This window comes from Zosterops lateralis (genome assembly GCF_965231275.1).
Source record: "Zosterops lateralis genome assembly, chromosome: 10".
NCBI classification, from domain to species: Eukaryota; Metazoa; Chordata; class Aves; order Passeriformes; family Zosteropidae; genus Zosterops; species Zosterops lateralis.
In genome coordinates this window covers 9,201,311-9,228,740 of record NC_139770.1, presented here as the reverse complement: position 1 = coordinate 9,228,740, position 27,430 = coordinate 9,201,311, and the positions used below count along the sequence as shown (strand labels likewise).

The 27,430-nt window shown below is 48.8% G+C and overlaps 2 protein-coding genes across 3 annotated transcripts; one reads left to right on the top strand and one right to left on the bottom strand.

The window, feature by feature from the left end:
* Positions 1-526: 526 nt before the first annotated feature.
* Positions 527-5,024, top strand: CHRNG (cholinergic receptor nicotinic gamma subunit). The gene is made up of 12 exons (XM_083869023.1): positions 527-592; positions 993-1,129; positions 1,233-1,277; positions 1,489-1,598; positions 1,693-1,848; positions 2,093-2,190; positions 2,954-3,157; positions 3,446-3,560; positions 3,828-3,942; positions 4,257-4,461; positions 4,564-4,697; positions 4,777-5,024. Exons 1-12 carry the CDS (start codon positions 550-552, stop codon positions 4,942-4,944), a joined length of 1,530 nt encoding a protein of 509 aa, XP_083725149.1. The 5' UTR covers positions 527-549; the 3' UTR covers positions 4,945-5,024.
* A 4,107-nt stretch (positions 5,025-9,131) lies between these two features.
* EIF4E2 (eukaryotic translation initiation factor 4E family member 2) lies at positions 9,132-27,430 on the bottom strand. Of its 2 annotated transcripts, XM_083868379.1 has the most exons (8): positions 27,334-27,430; positions 26,503-26,617; positions 25,275-25,409; positions 22,868-22,972; positions 19,785-19,937; positions 19,553-19,689; positions 12,133-12,211; positions 9,132-9,600 (listed from the first exon to the last, which is right to left on the bottom strand). In XM_083868379.1, the coding sequence occupies exons 1-7, from the start codon at positions 27,351-27,353 to the stop codon at positions 12,166-12,168; spliced, it is 711 nt and encodes a 236-aa protein (XP_083724505.1). In that variant the 5' UTR covers positions 27,354-27,430; the 3' UTR covers positions 9,132-9,600; positions 12,133-12,165. The 2 variants fall into 2 exon arrangements, with proteins under 2 accessions (XP_083724505.1, XP_083724506.1); XM_083868380.1 differs by lacking the exon at positions 12,133-12,211.

Genomic DNA, 27,430 nt, shown 5'->3' with positions numbered 1-27,430 from the left:
GCTCAGGACAGCTGTCATATCCTCTCCACTGAGCCAGGAATCTCACCACACCCCCATCCCCTCCTCCCTGTGACTCTCGTACAAGGGGCTGGAAGGGTTTGAACCCCCGGGGCGGGGGGCGGGGAGCATCACTCCCCAGGCTGATGTGATGGGACTTGCCTGGCCCTTCCCCACCCTATATTCTGGGACAGCCACTGCCATGGCAGGGACAGGATGTGCTGGCAGGAGGGCACGCCTTTCCCGTAACCTGCAAGGAGATGCATCCCTTTATGTGAGACGCGGGGAACCCGAGGCACAGAGCCCATTTTGCCCCTTGCCCCAATTCCAACCTCCCCGGCACAAAATGCCAGAGGAGCTTCCCAGCAAACTGGCATCGCCCCTTCAGTGGGGGAAGTGGGTGGTCACCCGTCCCCCCCGGCCCCCCGTGGCTGTTGGGAACAGCTGACGGTGGCAGGGGACAGCTGTCCTGTCCCAGCGGGCGCCAAGCCCAGAACACGTCGGCGGAGGCGGCCGAGCGGAGCCCCAGCCCCTGCGCCCCACGGCACCGCCATGCGTGGCCACGGCCTCCTCTTCGTCCTCTGCACCCTGGCAGGTAAGATCTGCCCGTCCAGGGAGAGGTCTGGAGGGCACCTGACTACTCCCTGCCTTTGCACTTGGGGGTTTGTCACCCCTGGGAGTACCGCCAGGCACCGCCCCACCGGGCTGTCCCTGTGCTGGCAGCCACTGCCTCCGTGTCCTGCCCTGGAGAGGTCCCCGGGTGGGCTGGGTGAGGGCGTGGTGGGGACACACACACCCCCTGCTTGCACGCGGGACACTGATGGACCTGTCAGGATCATGGAGCAGAGCGCACACACCCGCCGGAACACACACCTGGGCATCCCTTTCCCAAGCACACCCATCTGTGCTTCCCCCTGCCACATGTAAGGTCTAGGGGGCATCAGTGACCCCGCTGCCCTCCTCCCGGGGTGTCCCCATGGCGTGTGTCCCCCCAGGTGTGGGCTGCAGGAACCAGGAGGAGAAGCTGCTCCAGGACCTCATGTCCAACTACAATCAACAACTGCGCCCGGCCCGGGGGGATGAGATCATCGATGTCTCCCTCAAGCTCACCCTCACCAACCTCATCTCCCTGGTGAGAGACACCCCCAGATACCCCCAGCGGGACAGAATTTGCCCTCACATGTGGGGCAGAAAGCAAGGCACTAAAGCTGTCTCCCTCCTTCCTTCCCTGCCAGAACGAACGGGAGGAGACTCTGACCACCAACGTCTGGATTGAGATGGTGAGACCCCACCCCTCTAGGCAGGATCACGCCCAGCTGTGTTTGCATATCAGGGTGGCACCTCATGAGGGGCTGGCACTGTAACCTGCACCCTCTTTTGTGGGCACCCCCAAATGATCCCATGTTGTGGGCAATATAGTACAGGCAGCTCACAGTCTCTTTCATCTTGGGGGAGTTCCATGACCCCTCCTCCTTATATCTCCTTCTTCAGCAATGGTCTGATTATCGCCTGAGCTGGGACCCTAAGGAATATGATGACATCCAGCTGCTGCGGGTGCCCTCCACCATGGTCTGGCTGCCGGACATCGTCCTGGAGAACAAGTAGGTGACAGGACAATGGGGACACATCCCCACACAGGGCTGGCAGCTGCTCCCCAGGCATAGTTTGGGGCTGAGCCTATCCTTTTCCCCCCAGCATCGACGGGACATTCGAAATCACCCTCTACACTAACGTGCTGGTGTCCCCTGATGGCAGCATCTACTGGCTGCCCCCTGCCATCTACCGCAGCGTCTGCGTCATCCATGTCACCTACTTCCCCTTCGACTGGCAGAACTGCACCATGGTCTTCCAGTGAGCATGGGCACCATGGCAGCTCCTCCTGGGACACAGGGACTAGTGTGGGATGCCCATCTTTGCCTCTGGGCAGATAAGTGCCACCTGCCTACCCCTGCCACTTGGCAGGAGGCACCATGGACAAGCCAAGCACCCCAATGAAGAGCTGGAGGTGGCCAGCATGACCCGGTGCCACACTGGCATCCTTTGCCCATCCGGCTTGCTGCATGCCAGCCTGTGCCCCTACCTTGTCTCTCCCCAGGTCCCAGACGTACAGTGCCAATGAAATCAACCTGCTGCTGACAGTGGAGGATGGCCAGACCGTGGAGTGGATCGTCATTGACCCTGAGGCTTTCACAGGTAACACTGCAGCCACAGCCATGGCACAGGAGTGTCCCACTGCAGAGGACATCCAACAGGTCTGCTGCTACACTGGTGGCTGCCAAACGCAGGGCTGCAGGGACTATTAGCAGCTCCCACCATTACATGGGCACTTAAGTTATTAGTGGAAGTGGGAGTGTGGGAGAGATTTGTTTTTCTAACCCCCCCAGCTCAGGGCTCTTGCAGCCTGGCAGCTGCTGCCGGAGAGCACCGCTCCTGCAAGCTTGATTGATGCTGGGAACGTAGCTGTCATGGCCAAACAATGACGTTTTCCATCACATTTTAATTGCATATTGAAGGAACAAAATGCTTTTCAGGCAGAGAGATTTATTTTTTCATTACCGGCCTGAGTTGCGATCTTGACTGGGAAAAAATCTATCGCTCCCTCGGAGAGCAGGGGAGAGCAGTGCGCTGTCACCCAGTGTCATGCTTGGCTTCCCTCTCTGGCAATGTGGAAATGGGGAGATCCCAGCCCCACAAATGTAGCCCTGGGAGCCCTCAAGGTGTTAAAGATGTCCCATATGTGCCCAGCTGCCCCATCCAACTGCTTTTTGGAGTATTTTGCCCAGGCACCATGGCACGTTCCACAGTGCTCATCTCCTTCACAAGTGGCTCTAGCACTGTGAGCAGCCTGGATGCCCATGCCAATCACCAGTCCTCCCCTTCCTCCCTGGACAGGGGGGCTGGGGGCCCAGTGCCCCTGTGGGGACAGTGGGACTCACCTGGCACCATCATGATGCAGAGAATGGCGAATGGGCCATCAAACACCGCCCCGCTCGGAAGATCATCAACTCGGAGCACTTCACCCCAGATGACATCCAGTACCAGCAGGTCATCTTCTACCTCATCATCCAGCGCAAGCCACTCTTCTACATCATCAACATCATTGTGCCCTGTGTCCTCATCTCTGCCATGGCTGTGCTCGTCTACTTCCTGCCTGCTAAAGGTACTCTGGGACCGTGCCCACTGTGGGCATGGGGATGTGCAAGGGGACAGCAACACTCCAGGAAGGGCTCCTCATCCCCTCTATGCTTGGGGACCATCAGTATCAACTCTCACCCATTCCTGTAGTATTTGGATTGAGGGGAGTGTGTAAATTTCTAGGTATCCCATAGTTCATGCCTCAAGGCAGGACTTGTCTAATTCAGCTTTTGAGTGGGGGATTTTTGCCTTAGGAGGGCAGTGCCCACAGCACTACCCTGTGCCAAACTCTGCTTTTGCCCCTCTTCGGCAGCGGGTGGGCAGAAATGCACCGTCTCCATCAATGTTCTCCTGGCCCAGACTGTCTTCCTCTTCCTTATTGCCCAGAAGGTGCCTGAGACCTCCCAGGCTGTGCCTCTCATCGGCAAGTAAGTGACACATGGGGATAGGGGTGCCAGCCCTCTTGTCCCACTGGGCCAGCAGGGTCTCAGGTGCTGTGGAGCAGCCAATGCCCAGGGACAGGACCCTGGTACAGAAATAACCCTCAGCCCAGATGGTGCTGACACAGGGCAACCACTTGCCCATGTTTCACTGCCAGTCACCAGCCTCCAGCCCAGGAGGGCACAGAGTAGGACCTTGAATGGCCATAGCTTGTGACCCAGCAGCCCCACTGAGGCTCTGTGCCCCTTCCCCAGATACCTGACCTTCCTCATGGTGGTGACAGTGGTGATTGTGGTGAATGCTGTCATTGTCCTCAACGTCTCCCTGAGAACGTCCAACACTCACTCCATGTCCCAGAGAGTGCGCCAGGTACCTGCCATCATCCCTCTACCCTTTATACAGCAGGAATGGGATGGGTATTTGGGGATCAAGGCCATGTCCTTTCTAGAGTAAGGTGGCAGGCATGCCTTCATCTGAGTGCAAGTCCTGGCACAAAGAGAAGGCCTCAGATGTCCCCAATGGACTGCACTGCGCCACCAAACCACTCCCAACACTGGGGAACAGAAGGTGCCAACATCCCAGTAGCACCATGCTCCAAGCAATGCCAGGGAAACCAGTCACACCCATGGGGTGCTCTGGACAGTGCAAGGGGGAGAGATCTCCACAGGTGACACTGTGCCCAGGTGTTCCTGCACCTCCTGCCCCGCTACCTGGGCATGGCCATGCCAGAGGAGACCCAGGCGCCTCCACGAGCCATCCGCAGACGCAGCTCCCTGGGGCTTATAGTGAAAGCTGATGAGTACATGCTCTGGAAAGCCAGGACCGAGCTGCTCTTTGAGAAGCAGAAGGAAAGAGATGGGCTGATGAAAACCGTGCTGGACAAGATTGGTGAGTGACCCCAGGGGGTTGGCACCTCCCTGTGAAGTTGGGCTTTGTGCCAGGTGGCTGAGCACTTGCTGGTGCCCGCTGTGCTGGCTCTCCTGCTCACAGGACGTGGTCTGGAAAGTGGCAGTGCCCAGGACTTCTGCCAGAGCCTGGAGGAGGCAGGTCCTGACATCCGCGCCTGCGTGGATGCCTGCAACTACATCGCCAATGCCACGCGGGAGCAGAATGACTTCAGCAGTGTGAGTCAGGGCTGGGGATAGAGGGTTCTGCATGGGGGGCAGTGGGGCACAACCCTCACCCTTCTTGTGCCACTGGCAGGAGAGCGAAGAGTGGATGATGGTGGGACAGGTGATTGACCGTGTCTGCTTCTTCATCATGGCCTCTCTCTTTGTGTGTGGCACTGTTGGAATCTTCCTCGTGGCTCACTTCAATCAGGCACCTCCCCTGCCCTTCCCTGGGGACCCCAAGCAATACCTGCCACAGTGATGCTCACAGGTGCCCACCACCAAGCGGTGGAGATGGGGAAAGGAGGAACATGGAGTGCTCATGTTGTGCTGAATGTGGAAATAAAGGCCCCAAGTCTTGCAAGACTCCATGGCATTGCTGCTCCATGCCCACCTGCCTCAGAGGCTGGATGTTCACCCTGTGCAGGCTGGCCACACACCTCTAAGCTGCACAGTCCTGTGAGATGAGACACGGGGAAACTGGAGTGGAGTCAAACATCTAATTGGCCATGCAGCAGTGCTGCCAGCAAGAGCCACATCACCCCACTGCAAATTTACAAATTCAAACCTAGGACAAATGGGAATACTGTCATCCTTGTCATGGCAGTGGGGCAGGAATCACAGCTATAGCTGCCCATTCTGGGGCAACAATGAAGCCATGGATGGGATTGGTAGCAGATAATTCTTCCCTCCATTTATGCCCTGACTGTGGGTCTTGGGGACAGCTAAAGTGCTGTCCTAGCAAGCAGCTCGAGGTAGAGACTCTGGGCCACCAGGCACCCAAACACCCTCAGGGATGTGTGTGCCCCATGGCATCCATCCTGCTGGGAGCATCAGCACGACTCCCTCCCCCACCAGCCTTCCTTGCCCTATGGGATCATCTCTGTCAAGCACAGCCCCTTCCCCCATCCCAGCAATGCTGCATTCCCCTGTGCCCCTCAGTGACCTCTGGGGCCCCCTGGCTTTGTCCTTGCTGGCAGGGGAGATGAGAGAGGTCAGCTGGGAATGGTGGCAAGCAACATCTGCTCCTCTGTCATCCAGCTCATGCCACCTGCGCCCGGCTCCAGGACATGCATCAGCCTCACAGTCCCAGCACCGGCTGCCTCTGCTGCTGCTGGGAGAAAACCAGTTGGTTACTGCCCACAACTGCCCCTGGCACAATCTGACAGGGGTGAGGGCACTGTGGGCACATATGGAGGAAGGAGGAAAACACATAGCAGCTGAAACATCACTTCTTGGATGTCTGCAGCCTGCTCATGGCCCAGAACCACTTGGGGCTGTGCCACCCTGCCCCTGCTTTCTGCACGGTGGCTTTTCCTGCCCTATCCCTACGAGATACGTAATGCCCACAGCACCAGGTGAATACAGAGCTCTCAGATGGCACCTTGAAGGAGGTAGGGATGGTGCTTACTGGTGCAGGCAGGGGTGCTCAGAGAATCTTAGTTGGGTCCTGCCCCCTGTCTGCGTCACCTCCCATTGCCATGACCCAGGTGAGGTGAGCAGGTCCTGGGGAACTGTACTCCTGGCCACAGTCTTGCTGGTAAGTGAGGATATTGCGCCATACTCCTGTCCTGCCACAGCCATGTCTTCTCAGTGGCTGAAGGGACAGACCCTCCTGGCCCAGTGTCCCCAGCCCAGGAGAGCTGGGGAGAGCCAGGAGGTTCTCAGCTCCTGAACTGAGAACCAGGAGCTGTCATAAGCTGCCCAAACCAGAGCATGAGGCATGCCCACAGCCCCCAGGCTCTCCGTCCCCAAGAAGATGCATATGTAATGAGCTCTGGTCTGTCTTTGCCTGGCCATTTCCCATTGATTACTGGGCCAAACCATGGATTACTGGGTTCCTATTGCCCTGCTGCCAGTCTCCAGGGCTAGGTACTGTCACCTACTTCTTACCACTCCAGAGATGCTGCTTCTTCCAGTGAGCTCAGGCTCCAGCATATAGCACAAGTAGAAATGGATTAATTCTTCCAGCCTGCCAGGAGCACATGACTGCAACCACACTCTCCACTATCTCCAAGCAATGGTTTTACCAGCCCTCAGGAGTTCTCTGTGGTTTGCCATTCCAGAGACAAGAACAAAAGCAAGAATTGTATGTCACAGATCTTGGGCAGCAGATATGCCTTGCAGGATCTGCAGGCCACCCTCTGAGGTCATGGGGGGAGTGCAGTGAGAGGAAACCCCACACTCCATCAAGAAGCACTAGACAAGGCAACATCATCCTCCAACTGCTCCTCTCCAGAGAGAGAACTTCTTTCCCTCTGTGGGCTGGGAAGAGCCATCAGCCTCCATCAGACCAGCTGTAGCCAGAGACACCCACCACAGCCCAGCATCCCCTTGGGAAAGAATAACTCAAGGGAATGTTCTACTTTGGGCCCCAGGGCTCAAAGCTCTTCCAGTTTTCCCAAAGGCCACTTTGCAGACATTTGAAGTTCAAGCGTGTTCAAAGCCTTTGGGATAAGGAAAGCAGGAAAGGTCTTGACTCACCGCAGATTTGGGGCTCCCATGGCTAGAGGCTTCCTTCCTGAATGAAGAGGATCTGAAACCTTTTTCTAGAGCACAAATGAAGCTCCTTCCCTTCCCAAACAACCTCATGCCCATGTTTTCACCATTCTCATTAGCAGGACACAGCAGACCACAACCCAGAAGTCCAGCTCAAAAACCAGTCGGGATCCATCCCTCTCCAGGCTATAGAAGGCACCCGGTGCTTGGCACTGATCAACCACTGCTTTTCTCCTGACCTCAGGAAAAGTAGCCTTAAAGAGGACAAACTCCACACCCAGCCAGCTCACTCTCTTCAAGGCTGAGCAAGAGAAACCTCTGCTGAGTTCCTCTAAATCTCAACCGAGGGGCCAGTGGGAGGAGAGGAAACAACCTCTCCAGGAAGGGCTCTTCCCCAGCTCACTCACAAAGCATATTTGAGGGCGAGCACAGCAGGACCACAGCATTTTCAGATTTAATAGCAAGCCTGCACTGATCAGCACCAGCTTAGACAAGGGGCATCAGAGGCGAGAAGTGGGCGAGTACACAAAATAACAGAGGTGGACATGACACACAGCTGGGTAAAACAACAGGACTAAAGCCCTAAGTGATGTAATCTGCAAAAAGCTAAATGTGCTGTGAATAAAAGGAACCTGCAGCTAGTATTTCAGCCCTGCCTTGTAAGGCTATTTTTGCTTAGATTGCCAAATATAATTACAACTAAATCTCCCCTAACAAATACTGGAGAGCAGCAGGGGAGAGTTGTATTTAAAAGGAATCTTAAGTAGCAGCCACAGTAGTACCTGCTCACAGCAGGGAAAACAAACCATGTCTGGAAAAGAGCATTTGGTTGAAAGCTGGTGACAAACAAGTGCTGAAAGCAGGATAGGACCATTGGTCTCAAGAAACACAGAGAGGGATGCCACTACAGCTTGGGGAACAACCCTGCTCCCTGCCCAGCCAGGTGCTAACTGCCTGACCACAGGGAGCACCTAGTCATTGCTGTTAGTGCAAGGAATGTCTCCAGAGACAGCCTAGAATTCACACTCTCAATGAAGAAAACAAACCCTTCAGAAGACTGAATATTTTAAACTCTTTTCTCTGCCAGTCCTGGCTGCTTTCAGTTTAGACTTCAAGAGTAAGAAAAGGAATTTGCAATTGGAGTCATGAGGTTGAAGGTCTCCCAGGCCCCAAGGCTGGTAATTGTCCCAGACAGGGGCTGCTGGTTCTGCAGTCATGAGCAGATTGGCCCAAGCAGCCCCTTCTCCTGGGGGACTGCACAGAGCACACAGGGCAGGAGATGTGCCCCATCACTGGCCACAGCCTCCCCTCCTGGGTCCAAGGCAAAGGCTCCATTAAAAATGAAAGGCGATTGTGCGATTCCCCAAGGAAAAGGAGAAAAGGCTGGAGCTGTTAATGAGTACAATTAGTGTTGTAGTCAAGCAGAATCAGAGGAAATAATTAGCTCCTATTGTTTCCGTGGCATCCAAATTGCAGCCATGCTGGCTTTCCAGGCAACAACCCATCATTTGAGGCTTACCCTGGAGGACAGGGGGTCACTGCCAGCCCTTCTTTTGGTCACAGCTGTCACGCAGCTATAAGCAGGAGGCTGGGCCATCGCCCTCTTTTGCTACACCCACTGGGGGCCCAGTTTCCCAGGTGGCCAGAGACTTGCAAACCCCAGTACACACCAGAAGCAGGCTTAGCCCTGAATTCAGCCAATTCAGCACTGAATTCAATGCTGCTGGCTCTCCACCAAGACAGACACAGTGAAGGCAACTGACACCAAACATTTCTCTGTCCTTGTTTAAGGGAAGCTCTCCATAACATCCCTCTCCATAACAAACAGGGGTGGGTACAAGACACTACTAACCTAGGAGTACAAAGAAGAGGCAAAGACAAAGCAAGCAGCCTAGAGAAATACCACCCCACTGAATTTTAGACAGAGTCAAAAAAATGAGAGACTGAAAGAAACAAAGAGACCCAATAATTTATTGGCAGAACTGAAAAGGGGCATTTGAAAACCACAGGGCTGACTCTCAACTGGGATGCTCCTCCCAGCTGCAGAGAGATTTATAATACTGGTATCCCTCAGCGAAAGGCTCTGATGTTGAGGCAGAATCCCAGAGATCCTGCGTGCCATGTAGAGAAAGACAGGAAAGTGCTGCAAGATGCGGCCCCAAGGGCCCGCCGCTAATTGAAAGGCTGCCTCCCGCCCCACTGCTAAAAAAAAGTTTGTGTAAGACAAAATCGGCCTCTATTGTCACCGCTGCTGGAGGGCTTCAGATGGTCCTTCCCCCAGGGAGGAGTGCGAGAGTGGCCCATGAGTCCCTTCAGAGGTCGGAGGGCACTCTCAGTGCTTTCAACACGGAGAGAGGAGCTTAGTGCCAACTCTTGTTCTCACAATGTGATTTTTGTGTTTCGAAAGCTTGAATTATCCCTGGAAAACAGAGGGAAGGGAAAAAAGTGGTTAAAGATGTGCATTCCTTCAGATCACAGCACCTCCCCGTTCTCCCCACCACAGCTACCAGTGTTGCCATCCCAGTACATCACTCAAAATCAACACTTGTTAAATCTCCCATGCAGACCTTCCTAACTACAAACTTCTCACACAAGTCAGCTGTCACTCTAGAACAGTCACAACAGAGGGAGATCCTGGTTCATCCCCATTCAATGAGAAGAAAAAATTGTCATCTCCTGTGAGCAAAGCACATGACAAAATGTGGAAACCTCCCTGATGGATTCTGGTGTTTAAACAACTTGCAAGGTCTCCTCCTTACCAAACATTTATCTCAGGGATTCTGCTTGGAGCACAAATACCCTATCAGACCAATCTCTCCCTGCCTCTGTCCCTTGTGTTTACTCATACTGTCAACAAGTTTAGCTCTCTGATCTCTCCTACCTTAAAAGAATATCTAATCTGAAAAGGGGAACAACCCTGCTCCCTGCCCAGCCAGGTGCTAACTGCCTGACTATAGGGAGAAGTTTTAAGTTTAAATAGAAGAGTTTCTTCAGCAGCTTCTACTCATGAGTACCGCCACAAGCCTCAGGGGCTATTGACCAAGGAAGGAGGGCTGGTCTACAACCTCCCTCAGTACAGTCTCATGGCACTGCAGCAATTGAAGATGGGGCAGGTTATAGAAATCTGTTACTGCTCACTGCCAGCCTCTGGGCAGCAGCAACAGGCAAAGCATATTTTCACATTAATAGGTGGTGTGTTGGAAACAAAGGAGATAATTACTTGAGAGGATAGGTTTGGCAGCTCTTCCCATGAACAGGACAGGGCTATTAGTTGCCCAAGCCAAAACATTTAGGGATGCCCCAGGACAAACTACACCAAATGTTGAAGAGCAAAGGCAGCAACTTCAGCAGCAAGGTGCTGTGCAGGACTGTGAAATTCCACTCAAACCCTTGAGCTATCATTGTGTGCTGCCAGGAGCTGCATGGCAGCTGTACCAGCACAGGCTGGAACACCTCCAGGAGGTGGGCTGCAGAACTGCAAGAGCAGAAGGAAGTAAAAACCACTTTTTAGAGTTCAGAAAGTTATTCTGCTATGACATGACAGCAAAAACCATGTTGGAGGCCATCTGCAGAACACTGGGGTTCACCTTTGCACTTGCCAGAAGAGCAGGCTGGGCTGCCACTTGGGAATGTGATTCAGGATTCATTAACTGGATTCTGGTTAATTTGCAACAATGGTTTGGCTTTCTATCCCATACTGGACTTTCACCTGTGCCATCCGCTTCAGGAGGCCAGCACATTCCAGGTAGCTCTTTAGTGGACATTTTCCCTACATTTTCCCTCCTTTTGCCTTTATTGGGGTGCCCCAGGCCCTCTGCTCATCCCTTGCTCAGCACAGGCCACCCAATGCAGCTGAGAGCTAAATGAACTCTGCCACTGCTTTCCTGTATCCTTGGCACATTTGCTGCCTTCAGAGCCTGGTATGTCATGAAGTGAGCTGGTTTCCTCTTCCAGAAGGACATGTGAATGTCATTTAACAATAACAACACTATCAAGTGCCTGTGTAGTGTTTTGTAAACACTGATCCTCACAAAAAGCTAAATCTGTGAGGAGAGAGAAGTATTATTTTCACCCATGACTTCAGAGCAAGGTATGAGAACACTGCTTGCTCAATGCTGTAGAGGGAGGTTTTCGGATTCCCAGCAGCTCCTCAGAGCTCAGCTGTGTTGGAGCAGCTATATTCCACTGCCCAGTTATGGGAACTGGCCAGTGTAAGTGCTTCCTTCCAGTACATTCTTCTGCTCTGGCACTCAGCAATCCAGTGATCCCACTTGGCTACAATCAACCCAACTCTCATGGCCAGGCCTCTTGCTGGCCCCTCTTAAGGGCCTGCTGTCAGGGAAGTGGGCACTGCAGGGAAAAACAGTCTGAGCTGTGAGGCTCCCAGCAGCCCTGGGCTCACGTTGGCTATCTTCTCTGCACATCTTGGCTGACACTACCAGCAGTAAAGGGTGGTTGTCTCATTAGCCACAATATTATTATTTCTACCTACAGTAGCTACTGGGTGTCCTGCCTGAACAAGCTTTTATTGACCAGTTAATTTATTCTGTTTCTTCTGTTAAAGAGCTGTGTGTCAGGCCCCAGGTGCCTCTCTCAGTGTCCATCACCAGGATGTGCTTAGAATTTATTTACCACTCCATACCTGCTTACAGTCAACCCTAGGCAACACACCCAAGCTGAAGACATACCTCTCAGCCTCCTGGGACTAGGTCTGGGATACAAGTGCCTCATACAGAGGATTAGCAAAATAACATACAGCATCTCAATAGAAAATGTTGGTTTCTGGTTAAAAAAAAAATTAAAAAATAATTAAAAAAAAAGAAAAGAACAAATAGCAGAATGGGCCCACCATCAGGCTCATAAGGCAAGAGAACATGCCAGCCCATGGGAAGAAGGTTGGAAGCTGAGAGGTATGCCATGAAGTCACATAGGAAGAAAGATGAGGCCCTACCCTGGGTGTGACAGAGGGAGGGGGAGCGTTCGATCAGCGGCCACTGCTGTTCACCAGGCCATGAAACTCCTCCCAGGCCCTGGCAAGCCAGAGGAAAAAAAAAATGAAATAAAAACCAAAAAATAGCACTTCAGATCAAAGGCTTCTTAACTTTTAACGAGAGCAGACACATTCAATGACGTTTAAAAGGCACTTGTCTTCAGAGAGCAAGGCAATATTCTCTGATAGCCCTAGTGGATAGAAGCATCCTTAAAATCCAGCCAAACATCTGACAGCGCAAGGCAGCTTTAGCGTTCTGCACAGGCATGAAGCGTTCCCACTGGCTGCTGGTGATAAAGCCACATTAATACCCAGAGACAGGTATGACCTTCCTAGTCACAAATGGAATATCCATTTCCTATTGCTCATAAAATAGCCCATGTTACGTCTTTCTGGAGGATTATCACATTCCTTGGCTGGTTAAACTCAGCCAGTTACTGGCCTCATGCTTTGCCACATACTGCATATGCAGGTAATCCCCCCAAAACAGGCTTCTTTTAATGCCACACAGCTTGTTCTTACAAAATTATTTGATTCGGCAGCAGAATGCAATTGTTTTAGGAAGTCTCATTTCCTACTGTAAACCTGTGTTGTTAATGATGACCCAGTAAAAACATCACAACTATTTGAAATGAAAATGTTTTTAGGTAAGTTGGAGGGACAGGCCCAACACCGCATTCCCTGGTGGAGAACGTTACTGACAGAAGAAGGCAGCAGACTGAAAAATTGCTGTTGGTTTTATGAAGGCAGCATACTGAAAACCCTCTCAGGGAAAACATTAGGTTAATGTGAGCATGAGTATTATCTTCTGGGATCAGAGACATCAAAGAACCTCATAGTTCTCCATGCCCAGCAAAACAGTATTGGTGCCTACAGCACATGCCAAGCCATTTTCTGAAGCCACAGAGTCCCATGAAGCTGGAGGGGCCTTAAAGAGAACCCAGGTCAATCATAAACTCAGACCACCCTCTAGATTTTTTTGCTGGTATTCTCAGCTACTTCACATTTTGTTTTGTGCCCTGCCTCATCAGGCCACTGCAACACAACAGGAGAGTCCAGAAATGGAAACTCTGTGTTAGTCAGCACCTGTGCCAAAACCAGACCACCAACCTGGCTCTTATCTGAGCCTCAGAGTCAAGCTCCCAAATAGCATTTGCAAAAGCAGCTCAGGTGTCACATACTCTTTCCCAGCAAGTCATAGCCCAAATAAACACAGAGACCTCAGGATTCAACAGCCGCTCTCCAGAATAAAGTTAGGGAGAAGATAAACTCTCAATTTGAAACCCTCTTAGTTGTTGGTAATCTTTGCACATTTCCAGACTTGTCAAAAAGTCTCCACCTTCATGTCTTCCCTCCAACCTCCCTTGTATCTCTACCACATTCCCATCACCACAATCACATCTCTCTTTCCTCTCCCATAGTTCTCCCGAACTCATAACTTCTCAGCAGAAGGAATACAAGGGCAGATTACTTGTCAACATAATCGATCATTTATTACCCCTTTCACACTAAGGAGTTCCTTGTTCCAACATCCCAATAACATCATGCATAGTCCTTCATCTCTGTCCTCACAGACAGAGAAAAAAAGCTCTTCCAGCTAAGAATTTTTTAATTCAAGACCCTCATACATATTATAGTACTAATGACTCCAGCTATCTGCTGACTTGACTGAAAAAATCCACCAGGATGTGTCTGCCCTAATGTACCTAAACTACACTAGGAGAGCAAACTGCTTTCATTCCATACTGAACAAGGCTGCCAGTTAATTTCATCTGGCAGAATCTTTATGACCTGTGACATGCCAAAGGCACAGTGCCAGAAAGTCTAAGAGGTTATTTTTATGTATAGACATTTTTAGTACCTTACTGCCATACTGTCTACACAGTGATCAGATACTCAGTGAATTGATCTCCAACACTTAGATTATTCCCATTGAACAGATGGAAAATGGAGACGTTAGCAGGCTAAACAAAGCCAGCCAGAGCTGTTCTTCCACACTCATTCCTGACCCATAACTGTTGAAACTTCCTACCTTCTTCCCCACTGCCCACGGTCAAGACCCAGACAGGCTCCCTTTAGCACCAGCAAATAAGTTGGAGGAAAAAAAATGAGAAAAGAAGCCAGTATCTCCCCAAAAAGAAAAAATAAAAAGTAAAAAAAAGAGGAAGACTTTAGCAAAAAGAGGAAGGACAGTCTTAGTTGCTTCAAGGGGCTTTCCAAATCATCATTGTGCAAGCAGCACTAGCTGTTTTCTGTAAACATCCTCAATTAAGTCCTAGTACTTTGCCTCCAGTATTTCTCTGGGCAACCCTGCTCCTTACCTTCTCCTTCCCCAGCTAAGAAAGGATTCAGAGAGCTCAGAGTGCCCTTATGGTATCTTACAATGGGCACCAAGGTCTGTCTCTTTTGCCAGCCCATGTGGAACCTCCCAGCACACTGACCACTCACTGCACTTTGTAACTGTCCAGAGCAGCACAGCCTCTTTATGGGTGCTTCCCCTGGGATTTGCTCACAACCAGAGAAGAACTTTGTGACTAACAGCTTGAAAAAAAATCTAGGATAGTCTTCTAGCCTGAAATAATTCTTTCACTTCTCTGGCAGTACCTGCAGCAAAGGCAATATAACGCAGCTAAATAAATACAGCTAAACTGACCTTTTTGAAAAAAAACCCCATGAAATAAATGGGTTATAGGTGCTTTTTTGGTAAGAGACAGGCCACCAACATAAGGAGGCCTTTCACAAAGTCATGGACACTTCTGAATAAAGCATATTGTGTTGATGGAGAATGAATCAATGAATCCATCAATTCAAAGACCAGGTCTATGCAAGTGCTCTTAGACTTGCAGCACCTGGAAACATTACTGGAATTGGAAAATGGTGTGATAAATGAATGAAGCCAGTATTGCACAGACTCAAGAGAAGAGAACAGTGATCAGATCTAGAACCTCACTGACCTCTAGATTTTATTCCTGCTCTCAGACTTGAATGGATGAGGGTGAAACAATGCAGATATGGAGCTGGCAAGACCCAAGGCAAGCTGCCTTCCCCTGACAGGCATCAGACAATGTGTGATGGTCCCATCTGCAAACCACTTCTCTTTAGGCAAGGTTAACCCTGCCTGCTCCATTTAGGACACAGTCAAAGGCAAAAGTGACGCAAGTAGAATAGCAGCATTGAGCTCTCCTAAGGTTTTGGAAATTAGCAAGCAAATGGAAACCAGTGATATAAAACCACAACAGTTACAGGATTAGCTGAACTCTGCTGTGACAAGGAAGACCTCACAAGCACCCTACCACCACCTTACTGTCTCATAAACACTGATTTTCTTGCCCAACACCTGCCACTTCCACAGGGATTTCTATTCTGAATTCCTCATTTTTTTGCCATTCCTCTCTTTTTGTCCTGAGAACCTCATCCCTGCAGTCTTCTTACAGTGCATTGTTCCCTCCATAGGATATCTTCTTGTTTTCTACCTACAATATAGTCTGAGGCCATTTCCTCCAACTGCCTGCAGTGAAATGAACCCAGTGCCAGCTCTATTAAGATCAACTATTCTTCTCATTTACTCGAGCCATCCCATTAGTTATCACTGGTGACTTTGAAAGGAAAGGATAGTTTTATACCCTGCTCAGCTCTCACTGCAGCAGGCACTTACGAATAAGCGAAGCTTTGTTTTCAGAAAAAGCAGCCTTGCTTTGGAGCTGACAGGACAATCCATAATGTCACACAGCAACCAAAACATTTCCACACCAGCCTGCACAGTGGCAACCTGCTGATGGCCACTGCTCTGGTCTCTCCTGGCACTGGAAGCAGTGTTGCTGAATTTGCCTGGGATTCATGGACAGCACTGTGGGTGAAAGCTCTCAACAAAGGAGATGGTCGCTGACCACACAGTTATCAGTGTGGAAAAGAAAGGCTGATAAGCCCAGGCAAGGCAAAAGCATATGCAAGGCAGCCATGAACTTCATGTTGCAATGCTCAAATGTGAAAGTGATCACTTCCCCATCACCCCTCTCCCAACTGCAGATACCTGAGCATTTTCAGTGGCTTTGCTGAGACACGGCCCGGCTGTGCTTGGCAACATTCTGCTTTTAAAAAAGTGCACCTACTACAGCAGCAAAAGAGGTTGGGTTTTTTCCCTTTAATTCCCAGTCACAGGAAGTACCACTGTCCATAAGCCACTGTCACTTTTGGACCTTGTCACCTCCAAGGTTAACAACACTGATGAACTGAACCCATTAAGTGGTTCACTGCATCCGAGTGCTCCTCTCTCAGTGCACCTCAGAGGGAACAAAGAGAAGCAATTTCTCTCCAGCAACTGAAACAAGGTAGCTGAAAAAATGTCACATATGTTCTCTTCAGGTGCTCAGTGCTGTAAAGTCTAAGGTACTATAAATCCCCTGAAATTAAGCAAAGTCCAAGAGATTGTTCTAGCTCTCCCAGCAAGATTGGAAATTCATACAGACTAGGCTGACCCTTTACTCACTGGGATTTAGGCAGCTTGTCAATATCACAAGCAAGAGAAAGGACAAACACAGGAAAATTGCAATGAAAGATCTGCTTATCTAGCTAAATGCACATGCTCCACCACTGAGAGCAGGAAGAACAGAATGCAGAACAGCTCCTTGGAATAGCTGTGACGCAACAGGTACTTTTCAGATGCAGCTTGGCAGCATCACCACTTTCTGAAACAAAGCCTCACTGACAACTCATGAAAAATGGTGTCTAGAAATGATTTAATATGAAATACATCATCACAAAAGGAATATACAAAACCTGAAACACAGGGCTCAAGTTCCACAGTGAGAGAGAGGCATGCTAGCAATTTCCACAGAAGCATTCATTTACAGTGTGTCAAAAGCTAATCCAGGTCAATTCACTTCCTAAAAGTCAAGGTTTTGAGAAATGCCTGCTCTTTTCTTGCTAAGCATGCTCCCTTCCCTGAAGCACAATCAATGCCAATCAAACCCCGCACATGAGCAGAGCTCTAGTGGAGAGATGCAGCCCATACAAATGAAAAATGCCACGAGCCCCCCTCAAAAGGCAGCCCTGACAAAGCCTAGAGCACAGCTCTTCCATTAGAGCTTTTCATGAAACACAGCCAGAGTGTGAATATAGAGTGCTGGCTAGAAAGCCCTCACGAGTCATAAATCACATGGTACATGTGCAGCATAAGTGGAGTTTATTCATGACGGACAGTATTTCAACAGGACTTGATAGATGGGTGAGGAAAAGGAGCCAGACTTTATGGAGGATAGAACTAGTTACTCAAGATATTCTTTATTAGCAAGAGAGCCTTAATGATATGAAGCTAAGCCAAGCAGAGTCAGACTGAAAGCTGGGGCTGGCCTGCTCTTCTCTGTCACAAAGCAGTCACCATCACCTCTCTGCAGCTGCTGCCCCTTGCTGCCTGCTGGTGCCAGGCAAGAGAGGCACAAGAAGTTGGTTTAGCATCCCTACACAGAAACCCCACTGACAGCACTTCTGCCCTGAATTTACACCAGTGCAATTGGACAAAGATGCTGGAGAGCACTGCAATCAGACTGCTGCAGCTCAAGCGAGGTAATGGGAAAAAAGGGATTTTCATGATCCCCTACATGGCAGAAGGTTAATTGCTTAGACCTACCTGACTGGGACATCATCAAAGCAATTCCTGACTAACCCTCCTACCCGCAGAAGAATGGGAGACACGCCAGTTGGCCTCTCTTTAAGAATTGCTCCCAGCTGTAACCTAAGCTACTAAACTTGATACCTCCAACACCTGTTATTCTCAAACAAGCTCATTTTGCACCACACGTCAACAGCACAAAATGAAACTTGGATGCTATGCAGGAAGAGTGGGCAGCAAGCATAGCACACTACACTGGTGTATGGAAATGAGACCACAGTAGTGGATGCACCATCACTGCCAGAGTGAAAGCAAACATTGCTACAGCTGCATTCTCTGTGCTAGAAAGTGCTGGTGGTGACAGCTCACGAGGGAAAGGCCACATCATTCCCATTCTACACTTGGTACATGAACCACCACAGCTTAGGACAGCTGGCTCCATACACAACTTTTACTACAGAGACAGAGAGAAGTCAAACACCTCCCTGCTCTAACCACAAAGCCGCATCACCACAGTCTGCAGTCTGCTGCTGCTGAACAGGAGTAAAATATTCTGTTGTGTGTCCACATGAGCACGTTGCTATTTCCCTGCATGGACAGAGAGTCCATAGTGCCCTCTCCTGGCAAAAAGTGCGTGAGAAACGCTAGTGGCAAAATCACGGAAAGAAATCATCTTTCCCTTCTCTTTCCCACGCACACAGGAGGGAAGGCCACATGGAACACTAGATGCCTACAGTGAAAATCTAGTTTCAACGAGATTTCTGTATAATTACTAGTGACCCACACTCAAAATTGGAAGATGGCTGTCTGCTAGAACCAGGATTGATCCCATCAAACTGTCTGACAGCAGACTGATGACAGGGTGATTATGTGGAAAGAACAAGCCAGCATGATGAAAGAAAGTCATGAAAGATACTTGAACTTTCATTACAGGCAAGATTAGAAAGCTCTCTGCCCCATCAGTGTCTTATTCATTTGTTTCACTTTTTTTCTGTGTGCACCTTTTCAAGTACTAATTTAACCAATATGACCTAATCAGTGTATTGGTTTATAATACACTTAAGAAAAAGAAAAACAACATATTACTCACCTCTAACTAATACCTATATAAGCAATTTTTTGTCACTTTGTGGGAAATAAAAGTCACCCTGAATGGCCTGATATGGTAAGCTATAATACATTTATTTAAAAATACAGCTGTGCTCTCTGTGTACCACGATCTTCTAGTCTTGTTAAAGAGCCTCTGTCACCAGGCCCTGGAAGACTTAATATACGACGTTTATTATGATTAGAAATCATTTGTACAGCACTGTAAATTCACACAGCACTTTCCCAAGACCATTTATAAGCCTAATGGCACTATAAATCCCTGTTAGCTTCCGCACTTTATTCCCCAGAATCTCTACTTATTCAAATGATTCGACAACCCCCCCCCCCCACAGTAATCTCATCTTTGAATACATCAAGCCACAGTCCCACCCTGGACTGCCCATCGCCCGAGTGATGGGCTGGGTGGATTGTTAAAATAACCCTGAATCACACATTTAAAAAGAAAAAGGTTTTGCTCATGGAACCAAACACCCCCAACAAAGGCATGACAACATCACAGGAATTTGGCTTTCAAAGCGCGCTGGCAACAACTGCTGCTGTTTGCACTTCAGCTTGCAGGAACAGCCCTAACGCGCACAAGCGCATCTGCCAACGCCTGTGCCGTGCACTGAGCTGCTCAAGCACACATGCAGCCTGCAGCACCCCCCCGGCCAGCACACGTACTTGATGCTGTCGGTGTGGGTTTTATATTCCATGATGGTGTTGGGAGGTAGGTTGAGCACTCTTCGTAACGTGTCGCGTATCCGGGCTGTTGTGGCCTGGTCGCTGGCTGTCTTGTTCCATATGGAGATGATGTCCTCCTGCAGGAGGGCAGGGAGGGAGGGAGGGCTGAGCACGGGGCACTTGTTGCAGCCCTGCCACACAGAAGCACGTGCCAGCTCTCAAAAGCACTCACCTGGAATCGGACAGAGACGACGGCCCCGCAGATTTCTTCCCCCACCATGAACTGCTCTCCCAACATGGCCAGAATAAGATTTTCCCAGCACCGTGACGCTAAGCCCTTCCGCAGACGGATAATCCATTTACCACCATTTTTGTTGGCATCATCCTAGGAAGAGGGGAAATAAATTGATTTGTTTCCTCCTAGCTATTTTTCTGCAAACCAAGAGAGAGCAGAGCCACAAACAGGAGCAGATATTGATTAGGTGGGGCAAGGAAGGTATTTTCAAGCAAAAGCATTTTATTTCACTTCTCCCCCATATATGCAGAGACAGAGGAAAATCACTTACTTTGAATACAAAGTACTTGAAACAATGGCCCTCAGCCTTCCAGACAAAGTTCTGTGCCCTGATGACTTGAGTTCTAGTGTTTTGATCCCACTAGATTAATACCAGCCTGCCAATCTACACAAACAGACCCAGAGGCAAGGACTTAAAAACTGCTCCTAAACTGGAGACTGATTTGCCATTTGTCTAACCCCTTGTATATGTAGTTCTGCTTGTAAAACAAGATTCCTGTAAAACAGGAGAACCCCCCATCATAGAGCATGGAAGGCCAGGAAAGAGTTTGAAAAACGGTAATTTAAAAGGAAGTGAAAAAATTGATAAACATTTTTCTTCCACACTTCCAGGAATGGGCCCGCAAGTTGTGTTAACACAGAAAAAAACCATCTTGTTCTCTGAGAACTACTGACATTATCACACATCATACAGCTGAATGTTTGCTTCAGACTGCTGTGACCCAGGGAAATAACCAAACTGAGGGGAGAGAGTAAAAGAAAAACTTTATGCTAAGCACCCAGTCTGTCATCTCAATATTCTGTATCTTGTGTATTCTGTATCTTGTGATTCTGTATCTTGAAGCTGACAAAGAGCTGGAAACTGCTACAGCCTTCCTGCTCCCCAGAACGCACAGCTACATCAAACAGCAGCTCCTCCTCTGTGCAGAACACTGTGGCATTCTCTGGTACAACACTGTAGCTGGGAAATCTTACAAGGTGAGAGGGGAACAAATTCCACCCAAAGCTGAAGACAGAGAGGTAGGAACAAGCCAAAGAGGTGGCAGTTAGGAAGGGTAAGGGAAGACAGGTCTAGGACAGAAACAGAGAACAAAGGATGACTCAGAGGGGACTGCACAAAACAGGACATCCCTCTCCAAATCCCCAGCAATCCCCTCTGCCAAGCTGGGACACACCTTGAAGATGCCACGCAAGGCAGCCCAACCCTTCTTAATGAAATAAAGTTAGTCTTATTTTAGTCTTAAAGCTTCCCTAGGGCTCAGATAAAACTAAACATTTGTCTCCTCTCTCAGAGACAGCAAGTGCTAATGAAGCAATCCTGAGGAAACATGGAAGTGTCAGCATAACAGCAGCATTCACCTGACTCCTACTTTTCAGGCATGTGCCGGACTGAAAGGGGAAGGCGTCAGCTCCTGACAAACCTCAAAGCATGACAGGAGCCATCCAAACCAACACAAGTTCTGGGAATGTGGCAGAATCGTGTGAGAAGCAAAGTGGTTTCTGTTAAGTACCTTTGTTTTCCAAGTTGTGAACATCACAGCCTTTAGACTGGGAGTTGAGTTTAACTCTTCAAAGTTTCCACAATGACTAATAGGCATCAGAAGAAAGTGATATTGCTAAAAATACTTCAAAGGTGGCTTAAGCAGGTTCAAGGCTACAGAGAGAGCAGTGATTGGGAGGCAGATGCTGTATCATGTGCTTTATGGTTGTTTTTAGTTTTCCTTCAGGTTAAACAAGCTTTGGTTCAGTCAAGCATTTGATTTTCCTTCACCAGAATAATAATGAACTACAGCCCAGTAAATCACCAGAGAATATTATGCTTAATGCTTCTGACTTTACCAGAAAAGGCACAGATGGATGCAGAGAAAGATCAGAACTACACACAAGCACATATGTACCTTCAAGAATGACAGTAACTAAGAACTGGTTTGGAAGAGAAAGAAACACAAACCAAGCCCTACAAAGCATGCAGCAATGGAAGGCCAGAAGTGAGACCTCAAATCCTCTTCTAGAAATATAAGAAGGAAATAGAGCCAGAAGTAAAAATATCAAAGAATCTATCTACTTCTATCTTAAAATGTATACTGGGAAATGCTTCATAGAAATTCTGGTATCATCAACTCAAGAACTCTCTGGTCAACATATTGTCTGAGGAATTTGCTCACCAGGAGTCCAAAGAGGGTTAAACATTTTCTATAAATAGTATTTGCAGTAACTGGCTATAAAACACCTTGCTTAAATAATTGCTAACAAGGGTCACATATAAATTACTCAGGAGCAAGCAGTATAATTAGGTACTTCAGAGAAACACATAAAATCCTCGTATTGTGAATGCTATTGGTCATTGCTGGAAGCAGGCCAGGAACTGGAAGAATGATTTGCTGGGCAAAGACTTTTTAAAATTTCTTTCAATAGATTTCGATAAAAATAGAAGAAAACTAAAGTGCCCTGGAACAAAAACAAAAAAACCAAATCAAACCAACCAACCAACCAAAAAAACAACTCCAAAAACAAACCAAGAACACAAAAGAAAGAAGAAAAACAAATAAAAGATAAATTTGTTTTTCCATTTCCAGCTCTGTGTGCAGGCTTTTAACCATATGCACCTCCCTGACTGAAAAAGGAGGGTTGGTTTTTATAAGCTTTATTGAATCCCACTTGGAGAGATCCAGTCCTTCCAGAGGAAAGCCGTGCACTGCTGTCACTGGAGGCAGGGGCAATGTAAGGGGCAAGAGCTAGTCTGGAGGGCTTAGATGGGGTACCCCCTCCATTGGCAGTGGCAGTTCAGCAACCCTGTGGGGCTGCAGCAACCTCCCCATCTCCCCTCTCTGGCAGCAGGACTGTCAGGTTACGTGGGACAGAGATCTGAGGACAAGGGTTACAGGAAATCTAGATGAAAGAATTTCACCCAAGAAAATCTAATGGATTCTAATTTCATGACAAGAGTCCCTCCACTGTAAAAGGTTCCCTCCAAAAGACTGTGGGAAAATATCAAGGCAGAAATGAGAGCTCCAACTCACCTCCCACATGGGTTTGATGCCCTCTTTGAAAAGATGGAAGTCACTGTGGCCTGTCAGGTCCCCAGGACGTACCATGTGACTGTAAAACCGCCAGAACTGTTCCACCTGCAACAACACCAACCACACAATGAGGCTGCTCAAACTGTTCACAGTCAAGATTGCTACAGAAACAGGGTGCCATTTTTACATCAGCTCTCCAGAGCCACCTTCCCCTCCTCTGTTCTACTCTCTTGTCACCAGGGTGTTGATTAGGCAACAGAAAAGGCAACAGCAGTGTCAGAGTTTGAGTGTCTGTTTCTGACTGGCTCCATTACCAGGTGACTACTTGAAACATTCAACAGGTGCCTCCAAAGTCACTCAGTGTTTGCCTGAAGAAATCTGTGCTAAGGTAACAGCTGCTCTGGAGAACAGTTCCAAACATATCTTTTAACTCCTACTGTCCAAACTTTCAATCACTGGATATGTGCCAAATGCATAAGCTACAGCTTTTGAGCATTTACCCTGCATAACCACTGCTCTCTGTGGCCATGGAAACTGCAGAAGCCTTCAAATAAGACTTTTTTTTTTTTTAACTTAATTTTACTGTATGCAAATTTTAAGACAAAATATACATTCTGGTGCTAGTTTAATATTGGGAAGCACTCCTCAGAGTTTTTATTTAAATACCTCTTACTTTCTTTTACAATCTGCCATGGTAGACTTGGACCACTTCCCTTCAACCAGTCCCATTCTGGGACCCCCGTGTCTGCTTGAGACAATCTGACTGTAAGGAAAGGGATTTACTTTTTATAGTTCTTAAAAGTAGCATATTTATCTTTGAGAATCTCTGGGTAGAAAGGATTTGAGAGAGGATGGGTGGATCTTTAAAATGAAACAAGGCAGTGGAAGAGATTATACTAATTTCCATATTTTAAGAAGACTCTACTCAGGAAGACAATAGCTATTAAGCAGACCAGCAGTGCAGCTACAGGGGTCAGACATCAAACCAAGCACTTTATCAGACACCTTAATGACTCGGTCAGCACTTGGAATTCCACTCCAATCTGTGACCTCTGCCATCCAAGCTGGAATTTGCTTTTATAGCCAATAAAATTATGAACCAAGACTGAGGAGGGGTCAGAAGCAATTTATTTTTGTCAGGCACGTCCAAACATCCGTGGGGAAATCACACTCCCATAGTGAGGGAATGTGCCCTCTAGTGGTTCACATTTAACAGCTTTCAGAGCTTTCCACTGAAAAGCCAAAAATAAATCTGAACCCAGACTTAGCTAGACAATCCTTTCTGAAGTTTGCTGTTCCACCTTCTTAAACAGAATTTGGACTCAAACACATTATCAGACATGTTGGCCATCCTGACAGAACTGCAGCACTTCCAGCCAACAAATTCTCTGTAGCAAAGACCAGGCAACAGAATATTCAACACTATGTTTTTCCTCTAAGGAGCTAAAAATCAATGCTAAGTCTACACTGATTTATCAGACTGAAAATTTACTGCCAGATCATCAAGTGGCAGCCACATTTTTCATGCCCTGAACTGAAAGTACTTGCTCACACAGGGTAACAGGAGCAGTAACTACCCACAACAAGAGACTCTTCTTCCCACCCTTATCCTTTGTGGATGCAGTAACACAACCAGCTGCTCAGACAGGCATATTTTTATGCAGCCTTCAGAAGGAATAAAGGGCTGTTTTTATAAATTCTCATATTACAGAGGATAGGTATTGGTGGGCAAAATTAACATTTATAAGAGACTCTTAAAAAACTGGGCAAACACCAGACTGAAAAGAACAAGGAAGAAAACAGCCAATGGACTTCCTGGGCTCTAGAACAGTAATGGGGACTCATTAAGCTTATGTATCTTGGGCTCTTGAGAGTGGATTTACTCTGCCAGCACCATGCAAAAACCCAACACTGCCTTTCCAGGACACACTCAAGTTTATTCCAGGAGCAAGCACCCACAGAGTGGAAGGGGAAAGGCAGAACAATTTGCCTCTTAATGGACTTTACTGCAACATCAAACTACTCCTTGTCCATCACTTCCAGACAGACAACAGGCCACCAGCTGTTGGCAAACACAGTAAGCCAGATGCTTAGTCTTTGTGGTGAGAAGTGTGTGGGGGACAGAACAGAAAAGCTGTTCCTTTCTCCTCTTGCTCCAGTCATAAATGAACTACACGGTGCTCTTTTTTTTCCCATTATTATACCAGCTACTACCACACACAGAGGTCTAGCACAGGGCAGAGGCAAAGTGCTGAAGACACATCCCCTGCTGTATTCAAGAGCTCATTTGGCAGATCCCTGCCTGCCCCCAGGAGCAGTGAGTGGTGCAGTGTGTGTGCCCAGAGCCAGCACACAGGGCCAGGCTGGGAGGAGCAGGCACAGGGACAGGGGACAGCGGGGCACTCACGGAGGCGAAGGTGCCGATCTGTTTGATGTTCTGCTCGTAGCTCTGGGAGCTGGTGGGGCGCCCGGGGGTCCGTCGGGAGTACCAGAAGGTGTAGTTGTACTGCAGGGGGTGCTCAGCGGGCCCCGGGACCACAGCCTGCACAACAGAGAAACCAGTTTACCCCTTCTGTGCTCCTCTGAAAAGGGCAATGAGGAAAATTACATTTACAGCATAAAAAGCAAACCGTTCAAGCCATGAAAGGCATCATTACTGATTATTTTTTTTTTAAGTCTTGTGCTTGTCTCAAGGGAAAAAAAGGACAAACTAAAAAGGGAAATGAGAGACCTTTAACTTTTTCAAATTAGAGGGAAAAAAAAGACACACTCCTCCTCTGGGAAGGATAAACCCCACTTATAATGAATCATGATTCAAATGCAATTAAAACTCTGGTGACACCAATTGCCTTAAGCAGCCAACACCCCAGTGCTCTGGGAAGATTAATCTAAGAACTTGTTATGTCAGCTTTGGCAGAACCCATCACCAGCAGTGGGCAGCAATCACTTTTCAACCTCCAAAACACTGATTTCTGATTAAAAATACTTCTAATGAGCACAAATGAGGCTAATGATAACTTACAGAGAAAACTCCAATCAAAGCTCTTATCTTGTACTACTTGATATTGTTACAGGAGTTACCAGAGCTTAAATCTCTACTTTCCTCTTGACTATGGCAAGTTTACAAGGGTTGCATTACTTTAGATAGAATAGTTTTCCTAAACACAAGATGAAAAAAACCCCAAACTGGGAGAGATACATGCCTTATGCATTCTTGACAAGGCTACATTACACACAGGAACATATCTTAAAAGTTATTTCAACAGTATCACAAACACTACGTGGCAAACCACCTGCAAGCCACTACTGCCCTGTCAGACAGGTGTTCTTCCCCATGTCCTCTTCCAAATTTGTTTTTTGATGAAAACAAAGTTTTATTTCTCATTTCCATTCAAAGCCTGGCAGGGTACCAGCTATGTTAGTGAAGGGAGCATTCACCCCTCAGATGACAAACCTCCAGAAATGACATAAAATTATTGAAATCAAACACAGTCCCTCTGTCTTCACTGCAGCAGTGACAATGCACTGAGACCACAGCCCTCCAAGACAAATTTTCCTTATCCCTGAAGTGAGGGTTGACTCCTTGCACTGCCACACCATGCTCTGGTGGTGGGGTGCAGATGGCAGCACTGTACCTTCCTCTTGGTAGTACTCTGTGGTTTCTCACGATCATTCTTTTCCTTCTCACTGTCTTTCTGTGTGTTATTTTCCTCATTCTGGTCATGGTCTCCACTATCATCATCTTTCAATCTGGTAAAGAAAAAGAATAAAGAGAACCATCACAAAGGTGAGAAGGTCCACACCAAGCCCAGGGAGTTCTCTGCTCCAAAGCTCCCCCGTGGTCAAGGGCCACCAGAGTTTGGAAAGCTACACTTGACAACCCACACAGTTAAAACTACTTTTACTTTCATGCCTATCACAGGCACCTTGGGCACGCACTTTTAAGCTGAAGTGAACCACGAAACAGCTTTCTGGAACAAACTCAAGTGGCGTGTGCCAGATACCGATCTGCCACAGGAAACCCCAGTTACTCGTCAGGGTTCCCTGCTACTCAAGGGGCCCACACGAACACCTGTCACGGTACCTCTGCTGACTCTTGCCCACCCCGCTCCCCACGCCCCCCAGCACAGCAGACACGCCGCCAGCACCCAGCACCCCACAGGTCTTTCCGCCCGCCCCATTCCCTGCGAAGGGCCGGAAAAGGCGAGAGACAAGCGGAGCCACGAGGCGGCTCGCGACTCCCCGGTGCGGGACTGCCGCCGGCCCACCGCCCACACCCCTTGGCCCCGCATCCCCTCAGGGCCGGGCCGGGCCCCGGCTGCAGAGACGGGGCTCCGCGTAGCCCCGTGACTCATCGCGTCCCGCCCGCCCGGCGCCGGGGCAGCAGCGGGAAGCGCCGGCAGGGCTCAGGGCCGTGCAAGCCCCGCGCTGGGGGTCGCTCGGGGGGGACTCGGGCTGACACTCACGCGTCGAATTTGTTGTTCATCGTCGCTCGCTGCCGCCGCCACCCCCGTTCGCCTCAGCGACTTCCGCCCTGCTGAGTCCGCCAGCGAAACCCTTCCG